We start from the raw sequence: 26,620 nt of genomic DNA, 5'->3' as shown, positions 1-26,620 counted from the left end.
TTACAAACTGTGAAATCATTTACTGGGGAAAACCAAGGCTGATGAATTCTCTTCTCCTGGAAAACAAAGATTCATGACACCTCAGCAATTTGTATTGCTGCTCATCACCTGAAAAATCAGTAACAGTAAAATCCCTAAGCAATAATAGGCACATCTCATCTTCCAAATATCGCATTTCCTAACCTTTGCATACATTCTGGTTTTCCATAAAACTGCATTGGCAAATGCACAAGTAAACATACTGATGAATTCTTAATTGTCTGACATGGGCAATTTCTTTTTCAAAAAGAAACAGATAAACCACAAAAACATTTGAGATGTAAGGTTGTATTTGATGGGCATATCAGTCTTTTCAGGTCCTAAAGATTTGAACTCAAACACCCAGAACAGCATTAGAACTTGCAGTTTGTTTTGCTGAACTATGCTTTCTCTGTAACTTAGGGCTTGGGGTTTTGTGATCAAAATTGCGTTTTATTTCAAACATGTAAAATAACTATAGAGAAATAAATTGTGGATAAGAAAAAGAAACTCAGAGGAGTCAATTTTTTCTTCTTTTGACAATTTAGTGGGATTAGACAAAAAAACCACACCTGTCCTTAGTGCAACAATTAGCAGGTTTCTGAGGAAAGTTCTTGACAGTTAATGCTTTAACCTGGAAAACAACCAACTTCAAGCTATGTTCTTCCAGTGATAACAGTTGAGGTCCGTATGCTCATACCTAAAAATAACTTAAGCATTCATTGAAGCAGGTATTAGATGCCAGGTCTCCCCCTTCTACCCAATAGGTAACCTAACCAATAGGTAAAATACCTTCCCTACTACACTGTAGAGTTAGATTAATATTTGTGCTTATACCCATTTACTACTGCTTAACGAAGCAATGTGAAATGGAACAATAGGAGCACAAGAGGCTGAACAGTTCTCATGCAACAGCATCTTAGAGACAAAGCACTAAAACTTTCTTCAAGGTGGTACAAGTTTGTATATTCTGAGCCAGAACTGAACCTGAGTGTCACATCCAGAATGAAAACATTAATAAGTGGGACACTGGATAAAAAAACCTATGTATAGGTTGGTTTTTTTATCACCTACACTTGGTAGGAAAGTAAGGCTTCCATGGTGCACCTGAAGACAGGGTTCAAATCTGCAGCCCTTTGTGAAGGCAGGCATTTTTCCACGCACAAAAACTAGGCAGATCATAAACCACAAATTTCTCTGTCTTCAGCACGTCCAACTCTCCAAGCTAGCCAAAGCAGGCATGCTGGTTTCTGTGTCCCTGACTGTGAGTACACAGCCCTCTAACGTAAAGACTATCTTACTTGACCTCAAGGCACCAAATTTAGGCACTGCAATCTGGAGTTGCGATGCCTAACCCTATGGTAAGTTGAGTCCTTAAAAGACTTGCCATGATAAAAAATGCTTTTTTCCTAACATAAAAGCTATGTTAGGAAACACATTCCCTGCTAATGGCCTAACTATTCAACCATCTTTGGTCTCCTCCTTTCAGAGACACTGACCAAAATAGCTATAACCAGTACCTGCTCCTTCCCTCCTGCTGCTGCGGCTGTAAAAATAAAGCATTAGAAATACCAGTCTTTCAGGGCAAGATCTCTCATTTGCAGTCCCGACACATCTCACTTGCATGGTCCACAAAATGCGTTCATTAACAGAGCGACAAAAGAGCAGAAGGAGGCTTCCTTCAAATGTTCCACTCCTTTCTGAGCACAGGGGGAGTCCTCCAAACATTCTACCAATTTATCAAAGAAAAAGCCCACCCTCTACAAGGCGAGACATATTCTACTGCATTTTGTTGCTAGGCAGTCCTCTGCATTTAACAATTATTTATTTTTATGAACTTCCTTCTCCATCCTCCCTACCAAGCTGCTTGGGGTGTTGGAGAAACAACTGTACAATAAAAACAGCATAAAAGCAGAAGGACAAAATATTTAAGAGCAAAATGAGCAGTTGTCACCAGAACTAAAAATTAGATAGTAACCAGAAACCAAAAATAACCGAACTCCAAGAGGCCAGGGAGACACACAGCATTTTTTAAAAAGAGAAGTCAGGTTGGTAAGATAGATAGAAAGACAGATAGCAATGAGATAAAACACCCAAGTGGTGAGACCCTATATCTGAGACTGGCCAAAACAAACACTTCAAGACCCACATTTAGATGCGGAGCTGAGAGCACTCAGAAGGCCATGACCTTCGTTTCTTCAATGTTCTTGAACACTTACTATATATATCACAACTATTTATGATTTAAAACAAACCCATTCAGGCAAATTTTGACAGGATTGCTTGTGACATGTCTGAGAAAAACGCATTACTTCAGATGATCTAAGGAAATGAACCTAGCAGATTCACTATATCATGCTACAAAATTTCATCTACTTTATGAAAGAAACATATGGAGGGAAAAAAAACCCACACATTTCTTTGAACTTGCTTGGGTAACTACAAAATCTCAAGAATGTCTGCCATGCTCTCTAGACCAACAGAGTACTCAGATAGTGTTTAGCAAAAGGGACTTCTCTGTCCTCTATTTCTTTTTCTCTCTTTCACTCTGAGTGGTTTCAACTTTCTTTTTTTTCCTGTTCTCTAACCTATTTCTTAATCAGTTAAGACTAAACATTACTTGAAGTTAGATCAAGGTTCCTAACTTTTTTTTGCATTTGTTGAAAATAATAGAGAATGACTTTTCCCAACTTTAGTGTCTTCTCAATAATTCATTCTCTGTCAACTTGCTTGTTTGTTTCATCTGATCCATATCTGGGGCCTTGTTATTAATATAAACAAGAACACATGCTAATTATGGTATAAAAATATGATTAGTTATCTATTATGAAATTAATTTCATGTCTACAAATTCTTGATCACCTCTGATGTCTGCTATACACACTGGAGAGTCAAAACAGAAGTGAGTGCCTTTCACAGCTACATCACTTGATGTGAAAGGCTTTTGATGTTATCAGGTTAGCCCAGTTTATAGACACTTGAGGAAAGCCTAATATACTAGAGGTTTCTTTTCCAAATGTAGTAAGCACTGAAGGCACTTATCCTAAACAGAGAGGACATCCTGCCTGAGAAAATAAGTGCTCCGTATTATTTGCTACTCCCATAACCAACAGCAGTAAGTACAGCATATAGAAAGTCATCTCAGCTCAGGCTCAAAACAGAGCAAGTTTCTTTTCCTGTAAACCTAGTAGTGTGGCATGTCTTTTGGTTCCAGAAAAGTTATATAAAGAGCAGCTAAAAATTAAATTTAGATTTTTTTAATATTCTTGGTGACATCTGAAATTGGCAGATACCTTATTGTTACCAATATAATTGGCAAATAACTTAATGTTACTAAATCTATTAATCTTGCTTAAGACTCACATTTGTAGGTGTTTAGGGTATGTTCTGATTCAGCTATATTCCAAAATTCTTAGAGCATATGATTGTCTAACAGAGCCTTATGTTGAATTAATCGTTAATACAGATGTTCCTTAGGGTTTTAAAAGACTTGTTATGACAGCATTTTGCCTTCTCTTGTAGCAATGACTGGTGATTACTTGAACACAGAATGACTGCTACTATGGCAGTAACTTATTTGGATTATGATTTCAAAGATGTAAATATGCCTCGAGGCTTGGAAAGTAGATACAAGTTTAATAAATATGGATATAAATAGCTGACTAAATAACCCAGCACACAGACTTCTACAGATTAGTTTTGTAGAGATTTCAAGGCAATGCCATCAATAAAGACAGAAAAAAGGATGAGCTGACTCCACGGGCCAGGAAGCTCTGCCAGAGTTTCAAAACATTTCAATGGTTCAGCATGCTGGTGTTTTTGGATTAGGAGTTTAAGAGAGTGAGCTGAACATTGAGAACACTTGCTCTGTACCCAAATACATGCTGTATTTGAGAGAATTAGGCTAGTTAACAAATTAAGCAGGATTAGTAGATTTAACAACATACTACTGGAATATACAAAATTATTTTGGACTCTGACTAATGTGACAACTTGCACACTTGGATTGACATGGAAGAAGAGATCTGAAGAGTAAATCACAGCTCCAATGTTTAAAAACAGTGCTTATTTTAACTATTTCCTATAGAAAATTCCCATATTTGAAAGGAAGAGAAAACTCTGAACAAGATACAATATTTGAACGAAAAGTGGAAAGAACTTCCTTATGCTAACAAAGCTTCCTCTATTTTTCTTCCTGAATGTCATTATAGTCTGCATAAGTACCAGCATATGCTATACAACATATACCTGTTGGATATACATGTAACAGGATTAAACATTTCTTTCAGTGAAAATGACCAAAAAAGTTTTGATTACACAGGAAAAGCAGTATCAATATGCATTTAACAGGAAAAAAGTTAAACAAAGGACTACTAAGTTTTCCCTTTATCCAAAAATGTTTCTTCACCAAACTTTGTACACACACCACGGAGCAGAACCAAACCTCTTTGCAATATGCTCTCAGACAGCAAATGCCCACAGCGGCGATGTGCTGCCGCCTGAATGGAGCCCGGCCACGGCAGCAGCAGAGGGCACGCTTTCCCACAAGAAATTCATAACACAACTTTACTCCATCACAAAGCACCGAGATTTCAGCACACCCAGGGAACACGCTCTGCCTTCACAGTGGATCTGCCCATGTGCACCAGTCCGACACATTCAGAATATGTCAGAATTAATGTGTATGTGCACTATGACTATGGTTTTGCATTTTCCAGTGGATTTGGCCTTTCAGATTACTTTTAAAACCAATGACCCTGACACTAATAAAGTTTCCAGGTATTGCAAATGACTGCTTAGGCTTACTTTTGCCTGCTTTTTGGCTTACTGCCTTTCTCTCTACCCTTGATTCAGTCTCACACTGGACATACAAAGCAAGGACTTTCTATTGTCTGCAATATCTAAGAGGGGAAGAAGACAAGTAACTGGCAGTCCTTACTTGCCAAGGGGACTAAGGCATCTAAAGGATTACGTTAACTTCAAGACTTATGCATTGCTGTTAGTCACAAAAACCTTGCCTAACCTAGCATGCATCTGAACCCCCTCCAGCACTACCACTCCACACAAACAAACCCATTTGACTCATGCCATTGCCAAACTATGTAATGTCTAACTGCCTTCTGAGCCCTCTTCAGCTGCTAGCATGTAGGAGCCAGGCTTGCTGGCAAGGCCAGACCAGGAGACTGAGTGACCTCACTCAAGCCATGGAAAAGCAGTTTTAAATCCCTGATTAGTCTGAGAGAGTTCAAAGACCCTTATCTGTAACAGCATGCCAACTGTGAGGCAGCTCAGTGGTCTGAAGCTGGCCTGTTCTCAACCCATGCTAGCAGAGCTGCTCCAGTTTACATGGAATGCTTGAATGCATTCACCAGGACAGTCAGTACCTTATGAGTTCAGGTCAGTCCCCTAAAAACGGACAAACCTGAGTTGCAAATTCATGGTTCCGTGACTATTCAGCAGAAGACTGAAATATTCATGTGAGTAAAACTCGGACTTCTTCTTGCTCTTGCCCCTTGACATTGCAAGCATTCCCACTGTTCCCCATTATATTAAATCCTGCAGTTTGAGGCTATCTAGTGGGAGTGATGGATTTTCTTCTTACTATTCCCCGCTGCTTTGTTTGTCATCTAATGTCTAGTCATGCAAGTTGGGTGCAGCTCCATAGAAATTAGTAGAGTAGCTCTGAAATACAGTCCGTGTGGGACTGGAATCAGGCTTTTACCTGTTAGTATTTTTATGGCTTAATCTTTTCAAGACTAAATCAAATATTCTCAGATTATTCTCACAGAGTACCTATCACTTCTAGCAGTATAAAAACAGTTGCATGCTACCAAACCTTTGAGAAGATGAAAAATTCACCATCAAATGTGTCCTTGCTCACACCTTTAATAAAATATTTTTAAACACTTTCATTGTTATTATTAGTAACAGCCATTTGTAATGTGATTCTCACTCATTGATCAGGACCCTGCTGTGCACAGCACAGCTATGCCAAACATCCCTGTACCAGAGAGTTCATAATTTAAATATGAGATGAGAAACCACATGTCAATACAGAGGAAGCACAAGGAAAGAATAAAAGATTTATCTTCTACAATTATGTAAGTGGTGGTCTAGGAAAGGAGAAGAAAGCTTGCAAGGAGTAGTGAGAAATAACTGTATGCAAGCAAAGAACAAACACTGAATGTCCAATCCGTGGTTTTACAGATATCTTCCATATCATGTAATCGTGACGATGAGAGAAAAGTCGGCACTGTATCAAGGTACAAGATGTCACTTCTGTCTTGTTTTCATTTCTATACTGTTTGGTTGTTCAATTTTGGATTAATTTTCCTGTTGCTATATTAGACTTTTTGCTGTGTTTTAATTCCCAGTGGCAAAGTTCTCTATTCTTTTTTCTCACTATCATCCTTTCCTTTTTCTCTTTACATCGCTTTCAGCAACTAAACAATATGCAATAAGGCTTTAGCGCCCCGGCTTATTTAAAAGATTAACATCAAAGAATAATGAAAATTGTGGATAACTTAAATAATTTAATATAAATTTGATAAATGATACACTGTAAGAGAACTGTATAAAAATGTTATTTTCTTCCACTTGCAACTTTTTGTGTGATGAAAGAAAGTCTCATTTCATCCTCTTATTTTCTATGGGGTTTGCCCATATATATTACCTTGGAATTGCTTAAAATTTTTATTAGCTTTGAAATCCTCCCATCCATTTCCAGTAAGAGTTTTGATTGAATTGACATATTTCTCTCTTTGCTCTTCTTTTTTTTTTTTTCAAGAATGCACAGAACTTACTGAACTGTATCATGCCACTATTAGAAATCTACTTTGGATTCAGATTTCAAAGAGAGATCAGCACATGGATGCTGTGTATTGGCTATGAAGGACACAATATTCCTTAATAGCTTCCTCAAAACCTGCATATATTTGCAGACCCGTGCTTAGTCCTACAAAAGCAGAGGATCTCGAAATCAAATAGTTTGTATAAAACACTGTTTGCTGAAAATAATATTACTTTTTCTATGTGGTCCTGACATAGGGAGATGTGTGCAATAAATCAGGTTTATATCACCTAGGAAAAAGCTGTTCTTTGTAAAGACTAATTGCTTGCTCTAGTGAACATCTTCTATTCCATCCCCAGTACTACTGGTACTTCTAAGAACAGAAATCTCATCTCTCCCTACTTGATGTCATATAGATTTAGACCCAGGCACTACTCTTTCAAATGTTTCACTTTCAGAAATCAAGCTGGCTAGTTTCATAGCGAACTTTTTACCTGCTGGCCCCTAACTCTTCATTTTTTTAACCCCGGCAAACTAAAATTTTGAATATTTCTGCCAGATGACTCTATTATTATCAATAATAGAGGAAATACAGCATATCTTATACACTAGTACTTGTTGATGTGTTTGGATAATTTTATATTGCAACTTATATTTTATGTTGTAAACTTGTCTCTGCTCTCATAAGTATTTATATTACTTTTTCCAGTTCCTCTCTACAAGTAAAAAGCTGATTTCTTATTTACATCAGGTGATAAGTGGTTTTGGGTAAAAGCATTGATTTACATCCCATTAATCTCTTACCAGAGTTTAGAAATGAGAAGTTTAAAAGTGCTACATAGTATGATACATTCCACTATCACTATTATAATTCTATAAGACTTTTCCAGTGCAAAGATTTCAGTAGTTACCATATCATTTTGCCTGTAAACTGAAAACTGCTTACCAACATCTAGCAGTTGGTATTAAAAACCATAAAGATATCATTGCCTGCATATTCTTGGTTCTCAGCATGTAGAATGACCGAATAAGGGCAGTCTTATCTCTGATGGATGAAATCTCCTTTCTTAATGACCTCTTCCAAAAACATCAACTTTTCTCTTTCTCCATTGTAATGCATTGACTTTCTCATCCCTCCTAATCATTAACCATTAATCATCCTCCATGGTGTGACACTTAAACTCTAAGTAGATGGTTAGGAAATACTTAATGCATTCATACATAAAAGAAGGACTGAGAAGAAAAACCGAGTGAGCAAAGAAGAATATTTCGGCTCCTGTATTATTAACAGTGAACAGACTTTGAGATAGAGATTGTCTTTCCCTTTTCCTCTGTGTTGATGCAGAGTACTCTGTCAAGTTGATAGGTAAGATATCATGTTTTATCACTCAGTTGTACATATTCTACCAGTCTGTGTCTTACCTTTAATATCTCAACCTCGTATCCAAGGCATGGTGAGTTATCATACCGCCTGTTTCACTCTGGCAGCATGGGTTTACAATTGCACTCAATTTCATATCAGAAACAGCTTGGTAGCACCAGATTATCTAAGTCAAGTCTTCCTTAGGCATGAACTGCTTCTGCCTTCATTTTGCTTCTGATTCTTGTTGATGCAGATCACAACAACCCTGAGCTACAGAAGCAAGCAACAGCTGAGTCTAGCAAGTTCAGCAAAATTTAACGACAAGCTACAGGCCTTTCACTTGACTACAGTTGTTGCTCCTCGGGTCTCGGGTATGAAAGCATGAATAAACAATGAGAAAAGACATTTGGTGGAAAAATATGAACATACCCCTAGCTTTCATTGAAAGACACCTGGGAAAGTGAATAAGAATGACTGAAATTTATCTCCCACCAACTTGCAGTCTCTCAGGTGCTAAACTAATTAGTGAAGGTAAATCACTGACGTTAGGACTGTGCCCTACTGAGTATATGTCAAATGTTGACTACAACTTTTAATATTTTTCTTTCTGACATAGTTCAATCCTGGCTCATCTATACTATCAAAACCTCTTGCCTTTAGTTTTACAGTTTAATAAAAATGTGGGACATCATTGTTTTTCATTATCTTTCCTGTAAAAGTTCTATCACATTTATATTTTGAACTAATACATGAGAGTGCCTTTTTTCATGTGTTGATTTTTTCATAAACTTAAGTCACTACAGTAAAATTCGAATATATTCTAAAAGTGTATCAACTCAGTTCACTTGCGCAGTGGTCAATGTGATCATCAAAACACGTTTGGCTGAGAAAAATATTCCTATACTTTCTAACTTATATGCCACTGAGATCCAACAAGAGTTATAAAAAATAAAGTACATAATCATTCAGTAAGACTTTTTTCCTGTTTTATTACTCTAATTCAGGAGAAACAGGGGGGACAAGTGAAGACTTTCACTAATTAGATTTTTTTTCTACCAGGTGTTCCTCAGTAATTCCTTGGCTTGCCTACAGCACTGCTGTGGTCTCCCACCCAATTGCTAGCCAAGCCCCTAATGGTTTAGCCTTAGAGAGCTGAGCAAGAAGATGGATTATTATAGCATGGTTCCAGGCATCAGTAAGGAGCATACCATGAATATTTCCAGCACTATTTTCCTCCATATGAATTTACCCACATTTTAGCCTTCGGTAATTTTTGTGTGTCAATACTTTCTATGATCAGAACAGAGCTCCCCACAGCTTTTATTTTTCACATGTAGCAGATCTTTAACTTGTGCACATTATTGCTCACACTGTATCAAAAAAGTTTAAAAGCCCTGGCTAAATATTGTGCATTGTTTTTCAGGATTGTGGTCTGGTTTTATAATACTACTTTGAAAAGAAGATGTTAATATAGGGTCTTTACCTACAAATCCTTACATATACAAGTAGTGTATTTGTGCAAGTTACTGCAGTGGAATTATCAGCAAAGAGGAAAGACCACAAGATCTTGTCCTGCTTCCCTCACCATGAGATTAATTTCACTGAATGAAGGGCTGACAAGACTGTATCACGTAAGTCCCTCCAAGCCAGCAGTGCAAGACAGCAATTTAAAATAAAAAGGTCAATGAAAACCCAATGCAGCAGTTGGTTCAGGTCACCGACTGCTTTTTCTCTCCAGCTCTCAAGCCCTGCGTGCATGCATATACTTGGCTATTCAGTGAACCTAAATTCTAATAAATGTGTCCTTCAAACTCAGTTCTCAAAAAAGCTTTCTGAGTAGCAAAAATAACACTGCCCTCCTACAATCCTGTACTGCACCTTTGGATCTGTGGAAGGAGGAGATCGGGTTTTGTCTTGGTATTGCAAGTCGTGTCACAAGTATGAGCGTGGGAGTCCAAGACGTGAAAGAATAGTAACATCAGTACCTGTACCTTCACTGATCTATCTACAGCCTGTCATTTATAAAACCCCCTATATGTTCCAACATCCCACTATATGTTCCAACATCACATATTTCATCACAAGATTCAAAATCTACAACCATGTGACTTTATTATGTGCCTGCACACTGCCCAGTTGGGTAGTCTCTATCCTTGCAGGTTTTTAAGACCTATCTGGATAAAGCCCTTAGTAACCCTGTCTTATAGCTAGTCTTATAGTATCTGGATAAAGCCCTTAGTAACCCTGTCTTATAGCTAGTCTTATAGCTGACCCTCCTTTGCGCAGGAAGTCAGACTAGAGGCCTCCTGAGGTCCCTTCCAGCCTGAGGTACCCTGTGAACACAGCATGCAGACATACACAAACACACAGAACAATCTCTTTACCAAATTCCACTTCTATAATTTCTTAGAATTTATGGTATCATAGCTCTACTGAGTTTCCAATATCCCAAACATTTGTCATTTACACAGAGATACCAGTATCAAATCAAGGTCATGAGACATACAGCTGTGGCTAATCACAGTTCTAGATGTGGATATATACAACAGATTCTAGATATCTCCTTGATAGTAGCCACTAGATTTTTTAGGACAGCTATGTAGACTAGTAACAACAGAACTATGAGAAACTATTACACTGTGTATCTTGTTTTTCTGCTATTTCAAATACACTTATTCAAAAAGCAGAAATTCTTCAGTGCCTGCTTCCTGTTAATAAAAACAGTCATAAACATTTTTCTTAGTGAGGTTCAGGGCAAGGACATAAGTGTTCCCAGTGCCTATGAGGTTTCTGTACTTTGAAGAAAAAGCTTGTAATGCAGAGGCTACATCATCTTAGTTTTGGCTTTTGCATTCAAAGCAAGCTGACTCTCAAAAAAAAGCTATTGGTTTACTGGTTGCATGTTAACTTCAAAAAGCATGTTCATCTGACAAGGACATTGAGAGAGACAAATCTTCTGCCTGGTTCCCTCACTTCTCTGTCCAAGCAAGACAAGGCACATGTAAAATCCTGGCAACATGGCTTTTAAAATCTGCCTTTCCTATTGGCTTGACATCTCATCCACTATGATCCAAATAAAATGGAAAGACCCTTTTCTAGAGTACTAGGGAAATCTGTAGTGATTATCTCAGAACAGGTAGTTACAGTGTCCTTGGACTTCAGTGACATGAATACTATACTGAAGACAGGCATGTTCTTTAGCTACTGTGAAACAAGAAAATGATGGGTGTCAGGTTTTGCCCCTCTCTTCAAAATCTAAGAACAAAGAAATATAAGTGAATCAATTAGAAAGCCCAGCGTTCATTTAGAGGAGGTCCATCAATAACTGGAAAGACTAAGTAAAGGGAAATCAGAGATGTCACTGTGAGAACTACAGATAACATAAGAAGTAAGAGCCTCAGAAATCAGAGCTGCCCAGCAACTGCTGGGTAAAATCTATGTATTTGTAATAGACAAAGCTCATCTGCCTGCTTATAATTCAGGGAAGATCAGTGTGTTGTTATCAATACAGCAGAATTTGAATAATAAATTTTGGTGGAGACCATCATTTGCACTTCCCGTTTGGTTAGAAGGGCATTGTAACAGCTGTTTTTCTCACCAAAAGCAGCTGGCTGGTGATATTATTTTTCAATTAATGATGCTACACTATGAATAGATTACTGCATGCAGACATGAAAACAATGACAATTAGTGAAAGAAATTAAGCAATGTAACAAAGTAGGTTTTGGTTTCCATTTAATTGGAGGGTAAGGAAAGTCAGAGATGCAATAAAGCCCTTCTGGACACAGCAAAATTTGTATGCTGAAGGCTCTCAAAACAATCCAAGACAGACAGGGTGAATGGATTCAGAAAAAGCGAGAATTAGGAAAGTGTAGAGGAGCGGAGAGTAAAGGTGCAAAAGACTTAAAGCAGTGTTGAGAAAATCTAAGGAGATTTTGATTTTTAAATAAGAATGTAATCCTTCAACAAACAGAGATTTGAGTTTTAGATTTGATTTAGAACTGAAATGCTGTCATTTTATCCTGTTACATTGTATATGCACTAAGGCAAGCTGTGTAATTCTGCACTTAGTTGAGCGTGAAAGTAAAGCTTTTTGGTTTTACCTTCCAAATCACAAAAGAAGAGATGATACAAAAAAGGAAAACAGCCTTATGTTAAAGGAGAACACCTTACTGCAGTGATGCTTGTCTGGACCAAACTGGTGAACTCCATTCCGTATTTTAACTTGCATTTTGTGCTAGCTGTGGAAAACATAACCTAAATTGGGTGTATAAGAGGTGAGATCTATATTAATTGGTCTTAAAGCTCTAATGTACTCCTCTATAGTAAAACAAGTTTTAAATCATTGAAACAACTCTACCTCTGTGCACATTACTAAGTCTTTAACTACCTCACTGAGTTACAGAATATTCCCAGTTCTTCTCAGAAACAAATAAAAACACCAAATAACAAGAAGAAGTAAATAAACAATGGATATGACCCAGGAAAAGGAAGATCTGCTTTGCCTGTATGTGACTTATAAACAATATAATAATTGATAATCTATGCCCTACACCTTGCTATGAATGACCATGTGTGAATGTCAGCTGGTGCAAACGAGACCCTCCGTTTAGAGCTTGGATTTTCTTTCTCTCACGCCATCCTGCTCTGCTTTGTACTCCTCTTCCAGAAAAGAAGCGGGTGAACATATTTAGATACTTTCCACGTACAGCAAAATTTCAAGAGTTCACATTCCAAGGACTCACACCCCATAATTCACACCTTGCAGAAACACAGGCTTTTCTTTCTTAAAGATTATAAAATAGACCTCTCTGGCTATGCTTTATAGCCCTCACACATTTATTGTTCCACTGTCTTGTCCTGGATCAGAAATGGATGAAATCTTCCTTGAAGTTAATTGAGGGACAGGGATATTGAAATGCTGATATTTCTGTATCAGTCCCAGTCTTCTTCGTTTTTTACAAAACCATATTCTTGCGGCTGGTGAAACCAGGATTAATTTCTCTGTGTGAACATTAATATGGCCTCCCACTACCACATTCTCTACATGCCTCCCCTAAGACCTTGAAAATAGAAATGATAATATTTCTCTCTGTTTTGTTTCAGCCTGTAGGAGGAACAGCCTGATTAGTAATTACCTGTGTAAGAAAGAAAGAGAGCCCCAGCAAAGAGTGTGGGAGCATAAAACTGCTATAAGAGAGAAGTCAGGTCATAAACTTTCCATATTAGTTTCTAACAGAGTGTGTTCTCTGTGGACAGTTTTATATAGTATGAGAACGAGATGTGCAGAGAAGTACAAGCTCCAGTCAAGTATCTACACCCCAACTGGGAGACAGGCTAATCAGGAATTTTCAGCAACAGATTTTTCCTCAGAATATGCCAAATTGTCGTTTGGTAACTGCTGTACATTTAACATAGTTAATGTCAGTGAAAAAAAAAGGGGGAAATGTTTAAACATCGGCAAAAAAAGTTGAGGGGATGCTTCGGTTACCGAACCCCTCCCTCCCAGCTCCATTTCCTTTCCTCTCTTCTCCCTCTGCATTTAAAGGTTGTGGATGGCCATCTCTTGCCTCTATACAGGATGGTTCTTCTTCAAGTCAACTGCTGAGAGAGAAGTCTTTTTCCACCAACACTATCTAAGTATCCCTGACACTAAGCACCTGAAGCCTGAAGATAAACAGCCACCAAAGGACATTCGTCCTTTGTGAAATACAACAATTAGCAGATCAAGACAAGAACTGGGAAAGAAACTGAAGAATTAGTGACAGCTGAGAAGACTGCAGACACAGCAAGAGCTATGATGAGGCTTCTGGCATACTTTCGAGTTGAGGTTGTACAAACACTGACTGGTTCTTATGGAGCCTCTACCTGGGGAAGCCACTATATGGCTCCAGGGCTCTCCAGGAAAGCAAAGAGGAGACAGCCATGGAAAGGAAACCGCTCGTGCTATGCTTTGTGCTATGAATTTCTGTAAAGGTTTCACAGCATTTCTACACCCGTTGAGGAAGCAGTGCATGGGCTTTCTGTTCTGCTCACTGGAAAAGAATATGAAAGAAGCTCTGAAAATCCCAGGGAGACGTATTGCAAGTTGTAAAAAGCATTTGTACAATATGGAAAAACACAAAACTTCTTTTTTCCTGACATCTGCAAAGTGAAAGACGAAAAACCACATAAAACTATCCTAGAAATGCACACATGTTTTCTTTAGAACTTGAAAGGCCCATATGATTCAAAAAATAATGTATAAAAATTCCATCAGGATTTGTGTTTATTATCGTATTCACACCACATTCTACTACAGCTTGCTTGCTACTTGTTCTGCAACTGCTGAGGAGTTTTGTTTTCCAGCTAGTCTCTCAGTAACTACACGATGGTCTGTAAAAGCACAGAAGATTGTGACTACTGAGGAAAAGAGAAGGTAAAGGTATTTTAAAATAATCCATAACTCCATCCTTCTTTCTATCTCCTGATCTGCATGCTTTCTATCAACTTAATTCAACTTACACTTTGATGTCTTGCTTTATCGAGTCATTATATTGGGTTTACGTGGCAATCAACAAACTCGGGTTTTCTGGGATTTTTGAAAAGAGAAAGGATCTATACTTCTATGAGTTTTGTGATATATTCCTCAGGCGACTGTGAAATTACTTTTTTTTCCACTTACAGCGTAGGGATAATACCATCTCATTTTGCCAAATACATGGTATTGCAGATGTCACATAGCTTCAGAAACATCAAAATATATGCCACTAATACATTGAAATGATTACTCTCCTTTGTACAACATTCCAGAGAAATACTTGGTATAATCAGTGTCTTCCTTTTACACACCTTGCATATTTTTCCCATAGCATAGATTAGAGAGGTATCGTCTTTCAAAGCAAAAACTCAGCTTAACCCAGAACACCTAAAAACTTCCAAGTAAAAAACACTGGAAAGTTCCCTAAACTGAAAATGAAGAATTATTACAAATATAGCAAAACATTCAAGTGTTCTTAAGAATATTTACAGAACACAGCACATTTTATAGTCAGATTAAGCTAATCATTACATAAATAGTTTTGACATTTATATTTTCACCAATGTGATTCATGTCAGCAAGGATATCATTTTTCCAAAGTGTTATAGTTTGACTTACTGGGAAGTACAGAAGAAGTGATCCAAAAAGAATGGTTTCCAACAGCACCAGCCCTGAAGCTCTGATACTCTAGAAGACAAAACACAATACAAAATATTAGAAAATTCTCTCTCTCTCTGTGCCATTTAGATGCTGAGTTCTTTGCAGAAGGTACCTTCACTTTTGTCAGTATAATGCCTCCACAGTAATGCTTATTAAAGCACAATATTAAGCTGTCTGTCATATTGGCGTGCTCCACATTCTTTAATTCACAGGCCCATTACAATGGTTGTGTTTTACAAAATCCAATTTAAAAAATCACTCTTTCCTATGTTAAATACTATTCAACACACGTTACCTGGATACATTTTGAAACTGCTAAAATTGCTCTCAAGTGTGAAGAATTACGGATCATGGGAATTACAGATATGAATTTAACTGTAGAATTTGTTCTGTACTATTTAAATTTCAAGAAGTCCTTCGAACATTTTGAATTATTTAATATTAATGACTTGGCTTCTATAATACGCATGAATAATCTACAATTTTACTGAATACAGAGTGTGCTCTAAAATTGAAAGCGCCTTTATTTTTCCTGAAATTCTGTGCAAAGATGTTGATTCAGACATTAACTTGTCAGGATTGTAAAATATCATGACATTTTCTCACTGATTCTAATGCAGTCGCTCCATCACAGTTTTCTTACATTTTAAAATAAAAAAAAAAAATCAATTCTTTTTCCTAATACAAAGTGTATTCCAGTAAGTTTGATGATTTATGTATAGTGCATCTGTGCCTTATCTTAAAGACAAAACATGAACACTGTTTCCCATTCCTTTAACCATCTCCTTCCCTTGAGATATTGTTTCACACGCTGTTCTGGAAGAAGGCAGTGCTTTCCCAGCGGCAAGCAATGCAGCCAGATAGGACAGCAGAAGAGGCTTTGCCAAAAATCTTTTGAAAAATCCGCTTCTTTCACATCATAAAATCCTCTTGTGGGCCGGAATCAATGACTTGTGGTAATCTCTCTAATGGTTTTAGATGGGAGAAGTTTATCTTTCAGAAGTAAGGCAATCATAAAAAAAGAATCTCTATCTGAATGGAATGACAGACAAATTTTTGGTGCCCTGGGGTCCAGTTTCTGCTTGCAAAAGATTAGTGGAATTTTCTAGATAAAAATTCAGCTTTTCAGTGAATCTATAATCTTAGATTTCCTATATTATTTTTTTCCCAGGAAAATCTTGAGACCACACCTGATTTCCTTATTTTTTGGCTGGAATTTTTCATGTATTTGAGAATCATTAGTGTGGCTCCTCTTTTCTAGACTTTTCCAATTCTTTCACTTTTCTTTGTGGATCTTAACCTTAGACTTTCATATGAAGGATTGCAAAACTGTGCTGCTACCAGTCTCTAAAATTGCGCCCTGAAACTGAGACATATATTTCTAGCAAAATTTTCATGGAACTGATACACTTCCATGAAATGTTTCTTAAAAAGCAAAGCAAAGCAAAGCAAAGCAAAGCAAAGCAAAGCAAAGCAAAGCAAAGCAAAACAAAACAAAACACCAACAAATAGCTAAAATACTGTAACTATCTTTCCGAATAGAATGCAATGCCTGCCTTAGCAACTGCTGAAACTTGAATACTGACCCACAAGTGCGGCTTATACTTACACTGGGTTCTTGCAATGCAAGGCATTTGTTTCAAGAAACCAAAATAAAGCGGGGTTTTTTTGGGTTTTTTTTTCTCTATTATGATGTTGGGTAAAGTATAAACACAATCCCAAATGCAAAAAGCTGGGAAACTGGTAACTGAAATGCCAGTGTCAGATTTTTAGGCTCAAGTGATCCCATTGTTCAATGACATATCAAATTCAACTGAGTCGGTACTTTATATAATTTATTTCTGTTACTTGAATAGATGGGCAGCCTCACCCACTACTATGCTAATATAAAGATGGTCCAGCGCTCCCATACTGCATTTCCCCATGTAACAGCCCGGCTTCACTTAATCTAGAAGGATGCTCCGGAGAGACACTCACAAAGCATATATATCAAGAGAAAAAAAAAATTGCCCAAAACACATTGATTCTGTATTTGTGAGACACTCATTTGTTATAGGCATCCCTAAACAATAAACAAAGACCTGAAGGGCTGATACTATCTTTTATGGCTGCTATAATAAAATTGTTGATGTACCCATATTTCTGTATTCAGATGCATTCAACTTTTTCAAATAGCACTATAAAAATCAATACATATAGACACCTTTTCAAGACTGCTTTCTGCAGACGCTTCTGTTCTGATAACATCAAAAAGCTGGAAGTAAATGTTTAGATGCCAGTTATAAAGTCATTAAATGGAATGCTTCCAGGTTATTTTAATTAAGAAGTGACTAGAATCCCAATTATTTTATAGCTTAAACATTTGAAGCTATGGATCATGCACACTGCTTTGACATGTATAATAGAAAGTGCAAATATTTTTACAAACTATAAATGGCAGTGTGAGTTAGTTCACATTTCTAATGAACACATAAATTTAGCCTGAGTGAGACGTAAATCTTGTGTGCAGCAGATGAAAAAGAAAAGCTTAGAAAGCTTAGAAAAGGTTAAAATCTGCCTGTTATTACCCAGGTTTCACACTTTGTGATGTAAAGTTCCCAGCACTATATCATAAATTTGAAAAAAGCACTATAGGACCATGTCCACAACATTCCTTATATGGCCCTGACTCTGCCATAGCTGGGAGCTCCACATGTTTTGATACAGTTTTACTTCACAACATCTTAGTAAGACAACGGCACTTGACTCACCGGGAATTAATGCAGAGGGGTCTTGCCCAATACCACACAAGACACTGACAGAGGTCAGTGGACTCAAGTCTCCCGCTGTCGATCAATACTCAAACCACTGAAGAAGCTTTTTTTTCTTATTTTGCACAATGTATCTGGGTATGACAGAATGGCTGAGAAAGCAGCTGAAATAGGTATCATAGGGAAGATGGAAATGATCTAAAAAAGCTGGTCTTCAAACAGCTTCTGTGTGAACATGCTTTTCTAAACAACTGTTTCGCATCCTATTCAGTCTTTTCTTATCAAGCTTTTTACTGGGAGGCGTGATCATAAGATAACCTGCAGGGGCAAAGAACTTCAGTGTTTCCAGCTCTTCTTCCAAAACAATGAATGAACCCACGATTTTCTTCTCACCTGTGTTCCAGTAGGAACCATTCTCTGTGAATCCTGTCTATGCACTTCTGTTTCCTGCCCCAAAAGAAGCATGCCTTACAGAGCAACACTGGAATTCAAAATGAGCTTGAATCCAGGTTTTGACTGTGCTTTTATCTTAGTCTTTGATACCTGAAGAATGGGGGGTTTAACCCAATGTTTACAGATACCACAGCTCTTCTTAATAGGATTTTTCAGCAAATGGAGTAGACATTCTGGCAGAGATGAATGCCACCCACAGTGATGATGAAAAGCACAAAACTTCAAATAAGAAACAGTACAACCAAGGAACTATTTTTGCATAAGTGTAGAGAAAAGAAAAAAATGAGATGGAAATGGAAGCATCAGAATTCTCCCAAACTACATTTTTGAAACTCTAATTGTTAATTTTTTCTACTGCAAAGAAAAGGAGATATTTTAATAACAAAAAAGTAACCTGAAAGTTTTTGGTTTAGAAAACACACATACATTGATTTAAAAAATATATATGACTTTTTTCTTTCAACAACCCCCATGATAGCCCAAGAGGTCCGGTCCAGGAAGTAAAGTCTCCATTCAGCACTGAAGCTTTAATAACAAGGAATAGCTAAAGAGGGGAAAACCAAAACTATAGCAGGACGTTTTTAAATTAATTTATTAGATGAAGATATTCTATATTTGATAGACGGTATTTCCGCCAGTCTCTGAGCACCACTTTTTCCACCAAAAGTTGAATCCTTCACTGTACAGACTGCAAATACAGGCCCCTAAGGCATGGCTGTGGGCAGCATCACAAATGCTTGACTGTATGGAATCTCCAACATACATAGCAGTGAATATGCTCACATACCTCAGGAAAAAAAAACTTTGCTCTTTTAAGAAAACAAATGAAAGAATGGAAACAAATGATAACCCAAAGCCTCCACCAACTGCTGTCCACCTATAGTGGCTGCACAATTAAAGTTCTCTGATGGAATTCACAGAAATCAGGGCATTTTAGGATAGAGCCCTGAAATTCAATGCAGTGGGATTTTCTTCCACTTGCATGTAACATTTGCTCAATTTCTTTTTCTCTTCCTTAACAGCTGCATGGTTTTTTGCATCTGCCTTGCTTGTTGGCATTTATTTTGGCTTTTGCTTATTTATTTCTCTGGCTGTTCATCTTGTGTACAGTTTGTTTATTGCTGCTTCCTCTGTGTGCTCATTTCCCTTTCAGGGTTTTATTTCTATGTTTACTTATTTGTGTCAGTAAAACTGTCCTTTCTGGTTTTCCCTGTCTCACTTAATGGTTACACATTGCTGACACCTAAGTGATACTGCAATTTATTTTGCTTCTAGCATCATACTAACTGTCGTACTTAGCGTAGCTACGTCTACCATACATTTTCCACATTGACTAGGTTTGTTTGCTTTTTAATTAACTGAGATCTTGGTTTAAATATTTATTATTATTATTGTTATTATTATTGTTATTATTATTATTATTATTATTATTATTATTATTATTATTATTATTTCAAAGGAGGAAAAATAATGGTTGAACCCAGCCTCCATTCAGAAATACTGGAATCAAACCGAAAGGAAGCAATTAAAATAGTATGGCATGTGTTACACTAAAGGTCAAGACCAGGTGTGTACTGGTCTCTACCATCTTCTTCACCCTGAGCCAGAGTTTTTTTAAAGAGTAGCTACCATCCTGCAGTTCTGCAGTGAACAATAAGGTCCACTAAGACAATTCTAGCAAATTTGATGCAAGTTGCCAGCCATGAGAGAAATTCAAGTGAATTGCAATGAGGTGTTCCATAGGAAGCTATCAAAAGGGCCAGCTGGCAAAATGCAAGATAGGTTTAGGTACCTGGTAGCAAATGCAAATAATGAAGTAGTGTGAGGACACAGGACATCAAGGCCCCTGTTTGGTAGGCTTGGTAACTTCTGAATCACTGGGTATGTAATGCTACACCTACACAGAAAAATTAGCATACTAGAACAGTAAAATGTCTTGCATCTGTATGTAATGTACATCGAGAAGCTTTTATGGAAAAAGTGAGTTCAAGTAAACTAGTGTGACTTAGGCACTGGCACAGGACTCATAGCTGAGCACACATTCTGATGTTATACAGCCACTACAGACTGGACCAGCACTCCAACTCAAGGAGGAAGACATTAGAAATATTCACAGCAGCTCCTCTCAGCTGGGATGTAGCTACTAACAGTTGTGAGATGCTACTGACTGTTTTGCATTTTAGTGACTACTCAAAGTTAAATGAGTGTTGGTGATCTAAAGTAAACTGCTAAAACTACAGAGGTTAGATATAACCTCCGTGTGAGATTCAGGATTTGATTGCAACTCTGCATCCAGGTATAGGGTCAGATTCATGGCACATGACATCATGCTACATGATGTGGCATGTTCAGTTCATAAACAAGTTGAGGAGCAGCTACAGTGAAATTGCCTTTGTAGGCTTCTCCTTGGAAGACAAGACATAATAGTGGATCACGGTAACCCCATGGCAGATTCTTTTGATCAGTCAAGCAAGATGCACTGATGGAGAGGAGACAGAGCCTTGGGGTAACGGCAGGGAAAGCAAAATCAGGGTGCTGGGGTCCAAGGGAGCCCTGTGAGAAAGGAGAGCTTGCCAGACTTTGGTGTGGTCCAAACACATAGACAGTCAGAGGCATTTTTCTTATTAACTATGTTTTCAATACTGAAATCTCAGTTCATCATGTACAAATATTCTGAATTAGGAAGACAAAGAAGCAGAGGCTGGTTCATTACTGCTGCTCTTCTGTGAAGCAAACATAGCAGTGTCTCTGGAGCAATTCCTTTACCGAAAGCCTCATTCACTGTTTATTACAGAAATACAGCTATTTTCTTTCTCATATGTCTTTTCTTATTAATTAAAAAAACCCAAAAACACTATTACAGGAGGGAAGCCATTCACCATAGGTCCGTGCTGTTCTGTGAATGGCAGCCCAGCTGAGAGAGAAGCACCCTTTTAACACAGAGTAACTCATGGGACTCATCCAAACCAGCAGGACTGGAGCTAATGCCTGCTCCACAAAATACAGAAGACTGTGACCACTCGTCAGTGCCCGAACAAAAGTAACATGACTGAGGTGCAGCTGCTTCAATACCATGCAGGTGTTTAACATGTAGATCATCCTGATTCCGTTATGAGTTTGATGTGTGTAGCTTTTCTAAGCAAGCAGCTAGCATGTTACAAATATACGGAGAGAAAACACAGATTTATTCATCTGAAAAGAAAAAAAAAAGTGAGGTGGAATGGGCAGGTAAAGCTAGAAGTAATATGGGTCCTAGGGATCACATCTGCAAACAAACATTCATTTGCAAAGTCTTGTGACAGGAAAAATGACCAGTGAAACTTGAGATTTGCACAACTTTTCATAGCAAGATCACCACCGCTTATTCTCTTGAATATATTAGAAAAGGAGGTGTCTGGATAGGGTGACAGAGCAAAAATGCCTACTAATCTACAGAATGGATTTGGAGAAACTGAAAGAAGATGAAGTAATACTGCACAGACAGGTAAAGCTGTAACTACTGACAAAGGTAAAACATCAATTAGCTAGCTGATATAAACCAATATTATTCACTACAATGGATTAAAATGATGTCGAAGAAAGTTACCAGAAATATTCTTACAAATAAAGGTTTCTTGTTCTAATCTACTTTATCCACAGGAAAGCAAATAAGGTAAGTTCCAAGTCTTGATATTCTCCAGGATACCCTAATGAACCTTACAAACAAGTAATCATCAGCTGAAAGAAGACTGAGATGCTCTTTTCTTTTCACAGTTTCTGTTATCATGCATGCTTTGTATCTAATCAATAAACACTCTCATATGCCACAATGTGCATAATAAAATTTAACTAGTCTCAGAATCACTGACTCATAGAAACGTTTGTTGGAAAGGACTTCTACAGGTCATCTAGTTTCATCCCCTGGTCAAAGCGCGAGTACTGCCACCACAAGATCAGGTCAGCCACGGCTTTGTCTATACAAGTCTTAAAAAACTCCAAGAATGGAGCTGATGTCTTACCCAGCTGACTCTGGTCTGGCACTTCTCTCCTAGTGAGAAAGTTTTTCCTAATGCCCAGCTTAAACCTCCAAAGCCATATTTGTTACTGTTGTCCCTTGTTACTTCCATCACTTGCCACTGCTAAGGAGAGTTTGGATCTGTCTTTGCAACCACTCTTCAAGTAGGCTGCTACTAGATTGCCCCTTAGCTTCCTCTTTGCCATCCTATCGAAGCGTAGCTCCCTCAAGCTCTACCAGTAGGTTATATGCTCTAGTCCCCACTAGCAATCATCCACTGGACTCTCTCAAGTTTCTCCACACTCTTTTTGAAACACGGAGCTCAAAACTGGACCCAGTATTTCAGGAGCAGCCTCACTAGCACTGAGTAGAGAGGAATAACAGCTTTCCTTTGCCTGCTAGCCATCCTCCTGTTGCCAGTACACAGTTTTCCTGGATTGTGATGAGAGCTCACTGTTGGCTTGTATTCAGCCTGATTCCACTGGAGCTTCCTGCTCTTCGTCAGCCAGGCTGCTAATCAGGGCATTCAATTAATGAAAAGATCAGGATAAAGACTTATACATACAACATATGAACAGATGCCTTTGTTAAGACGATGGTATCAAGGCAAGGGGTTTTCATCAAGCTTCCTCATCCATCTCATTCCAAAACTGCATTTCAGCCAGAATTTTTTATCTATCTGACTACTGGTTCCAGTTTTGGATCTGAGGGAGCTGGAACCGCATGTGTCTGGAGCATAAAAATGGAATTTCATTCTCTAGTCTTGGTACTACCTTCAGCTACTTCATAAAGAAACTGACCAAAACAAGAGGGCAGCTCCTGGAGAAAAACTGAAATGGTGACTACAAAAGCTGAGGAACAAGCATTTGTAGTCTAGCTCTCAGATGTCACTGGCAAAGAACAGGTAAAGCCAGATCACGTTCATGTGACAACACTTCAAAAGCGGGATTTCAGTGCTACTGCACTGTTTGGTTTGCTCCTGAGGCTTTCTCCGTGGCGGGAAGGAACTATTTGTCAGCTCCATCCATGCTATTGGCAGTCCACCTCTCAACTTAGAGCTTTACTGTCGATTGTCTGTGAAACTAATGAGGGGGCAGGGAGTTCCTAGGTAGCGCAGGCCAAGTATCCCCCATCTTACCTTCTGTTTCCCCCTTCCAATTGCCTTAGCAGAGCACATTTACTTAACTAGGCCTGCAAAAAATACTGTTTGTGAAGGGCTGCTTTATGCCTTGGGATTTGCTCAGACTTCAGTCTACCCATACCATCTAGACCACATTAGTAGCCTTTGAGATCAACAGTCATTCCTTATCCCTGGATCTCAGAAAGTAACACCATTTCTGTGGCAAATCACATTAGGAAAGGAAAGTCATATGCGCCTCTTGGGCACTGCTAAAGGGTCATAAATAAATGCTTAACAATTATTTGCATGAGGGAAATAAAAAAAAAAAACGTAGCCGGCCAAGTTGCATCAAATGTAACAAAACAAAAAGCTAAAATGATGGATAAACAAGCATAGAAGATATTGCATTTCAATTCTCTGTGGTCTAAGCAATCCAGGAAATACAGCAGCATTAATTAGCATTGAATTTCTGAATGTCATCACACAAAGTCAGTGATACGAGTATCAAAGTATTTTCAGAGAGGAGAAAAAATAAGAAATTAAAAGCCAAAATAAAATTAAAGTCATTCTGTATCTGCTACATTGTATATTACTGAATTAACAGAACTGTACACTTTTGGTGTCAGTCCAGAAGACTGCAGATTTCTCCAGGGCCACATGTCACTGAGTAGTATATGAACATGGTACCATGGAAACCTACCGAGGGGAAAAGGTTGGCATATTTTGATTTTCTTTCACTTTAATTAAACAGTTCTGCCATTTTTACAATATAAAGAATGGCCAAGTGGAACTGTGATTTAAAGAAAATTTCCTTTTGCACAGGTGGCTTACCACCAGAAAGTAAACTTGCCTTACAGATAAATGAGGCCTACAAGAAATTATTACAAAAAAAGCGAAGAGAGATTTTGTCTTTGATCTCAACTTTGAATACGATACATTTGTACTTATTAAACTGTAAAGGGTGTCCACCACTCAACGTACAGCTGGAAAGGACATACGGATACATGACAGAATGGTGCAGAAGCAAGGAAAGAGGGAACAGATACAGGTTTGCTCTGCTGTGCTAAGCTAATGTATTTGAAGTGACTAGATAAATTACGATGTAAAACTGTCTCAAAACAAGTGAAACAAAAAGCTTAGCTAAAGGTACATGTGATGGCAGCGTGCTCGCTCTCCGGTGCTCCCAGGTGGAGTAGCTTTGGCGTGACCCTCGTGGTGCAGGTCTGGCAGATCCATCCTACTCTGCACATGAGGACACAGGAGATGGGATGAGAAGTTACTGGATGGTATTCCTAAATCTGTCTCTTACTTCTCTGAAAACCCTCCCTGCTCAAATTCTTGTCTCCTGGTACAGGTGGTTCTTCTATCAAACGACAAAAGGGAGAGGAGATTTTGTCAAGTTGAAAATATTTGGTCTGAAGTGGAGCTGGTTGAAATGTTTTACTACCAGTTCCTTTTCTTACTAAAATACGCCTTCCCAGCAAACAATTTTTTCAGTATGACTATATTTTTGCTTTGATTTCCATGCGCTGTTTTTCTAAAGCCCATTGAACCTTTTCCCTGCCTCTCATCCCATAGAACTTTTCCCAATTACAAACACATTGTTATCTTTTTCAGTGAAGAAGCTGTATGGAAAAACTAAAGTGCTAATTTTCAGAAATATTATTTCACTTGAAATTTACCTTTAAGAAATAGAATATAGAGATCCTTCTTTCTGTACCTGAGGCTGAACTACAGCAAGCAAGATGTTTGGCTCCTCTGTTAAGAGACAAAAGCTGGACCTGCCAGTTCCCAGACAGCCACCGACATTAAAAAGAGCAGAAAAGAGTGGAAATGCATTTAGTTGTCGCGGTTATCTTAATACTGTTCACACCTGAACGAGGACTGCTAGCGACTAAAGAATAGTTACAAAAGCAACTGGAAGGAGTCCCCTGAAGCCTCAGTTAGGTACCCTGAAATGGTGCTGTCATAATTTTTTTATTTTCTCAATAATAAATTCAGGGACTGATTAGGACTGCTAACTGGGAAAAGGGAAATTTCAAATGCCATAACAAGGCTATGTTTTCATTTTATTATTGCTGGCTGACGTACAGAATTCAAGCAACTCATTCCCAACTAACTGCAGGAAACACTCTTCACTTCAAGACAGAAATGGTTGTGCCCCTTTTGAAAATTTCTTTGTAAAATATTCAAGATGAAATTCTGGCCCTGTTCAACCTCTTACCACACTGATAAATACTTTTAATGATAATTGTTCTATTTGAATAATAGCCTCCTAATAGAATATGGATTGCAAATACAGCAAATTTCATAGCAAAGGCCAATTTTCCAAAGATAGGCCTACAGTTACATGCTGCCACTTAAGCTACATTGGCAAATTGTCAGAATTTTCTGGCATTTGCAGGTTTTGTGCAGTATTCCTAAATCAAATAAATATAATCCTCATGTTTTTTCATTTCCCTTTGAAGAATACTTACACAAAGGTCAATTTTTTTTCTATTACTAGTTATAGCTGAACTCAAATAGAATATAATTATTAAATTTACTTTTTACTCGGAAAAAAATCAGGAAAAGCAAAGGTCAAGCAGCCGTCAATCATAAATCAATTTCATTAAAAGTGCACAAGATGTCAGGGACCCAAGAAATCCCCAAACACTTTCTTTTTCAATTCATGTGGCTCTTGATCCTTTCTGTTATACAAGTAATAAAACCTGTTACGATATATCATGATGAAGATAAGGTCTTCTGCACGGGTCCTGCTGCATATAAATTGCACTACACCACCTACAAGACAGATAGTTGAAAAACCAGCATTTGGTGGTAAAGAACCCTCACAGTGAAAATGGTTAATGTCCCAGGAACTTCTTTTCTTATAAGAGCAGGAATTCCTTCCTTGGGGACATACTGCTTAGATTGAGATACACGGTTCTCACCAAATAGTGATGAATATGT

The 26,620-nt window shown here is 37.9% G+C and overlaps 1 protein-coding gene across 2 annotated transcripts in view; it reads right to left on the bottom strand.

The window, feature by feature from the left end:
* The window catches only part of GPR158 (G protein-coupled receptor 158), a 209,280-nt gene that overhangs the window by 74,427 nt on the left and 108,233 nt on the right, over positions 1 to 26,620 (bottom strand). For both annotated transcript variants that reach the window (XM_009469065.2, XM_087777028.1), the window contains exon 5: positions 15,310 to 15,378. In XM_009469065.2, coding sequence (XP_009467340.2) covers positions 15,310 to 15,378 — 69 coding nt within the window. The remainder of the gene's footprint in view (positions 1 to 15,309; positions 15,379 to 26,620) is intronic.

This window comes from Nipponia nippon, unplaced genomic scaffold (assembly GCF_047370975.1).
Source record: "Nipponia nippon isolate SJK-2023a ecotype South Korea unplaced genomic scaffold, ASM4737097v1 scaffold_1, whole genome shotgun sequence".
NCBI lineage: Eukaryota > Metazoa > Chordata > Aves > Pelecaniformes > Threskiornithidae > Nipponia > Nipponia nippon.
The sequence above is the reverse complement of the archived record's forward strand: the minus strand, read 5'-3'. Positions and strand labels throughout refer to the sequence as shown.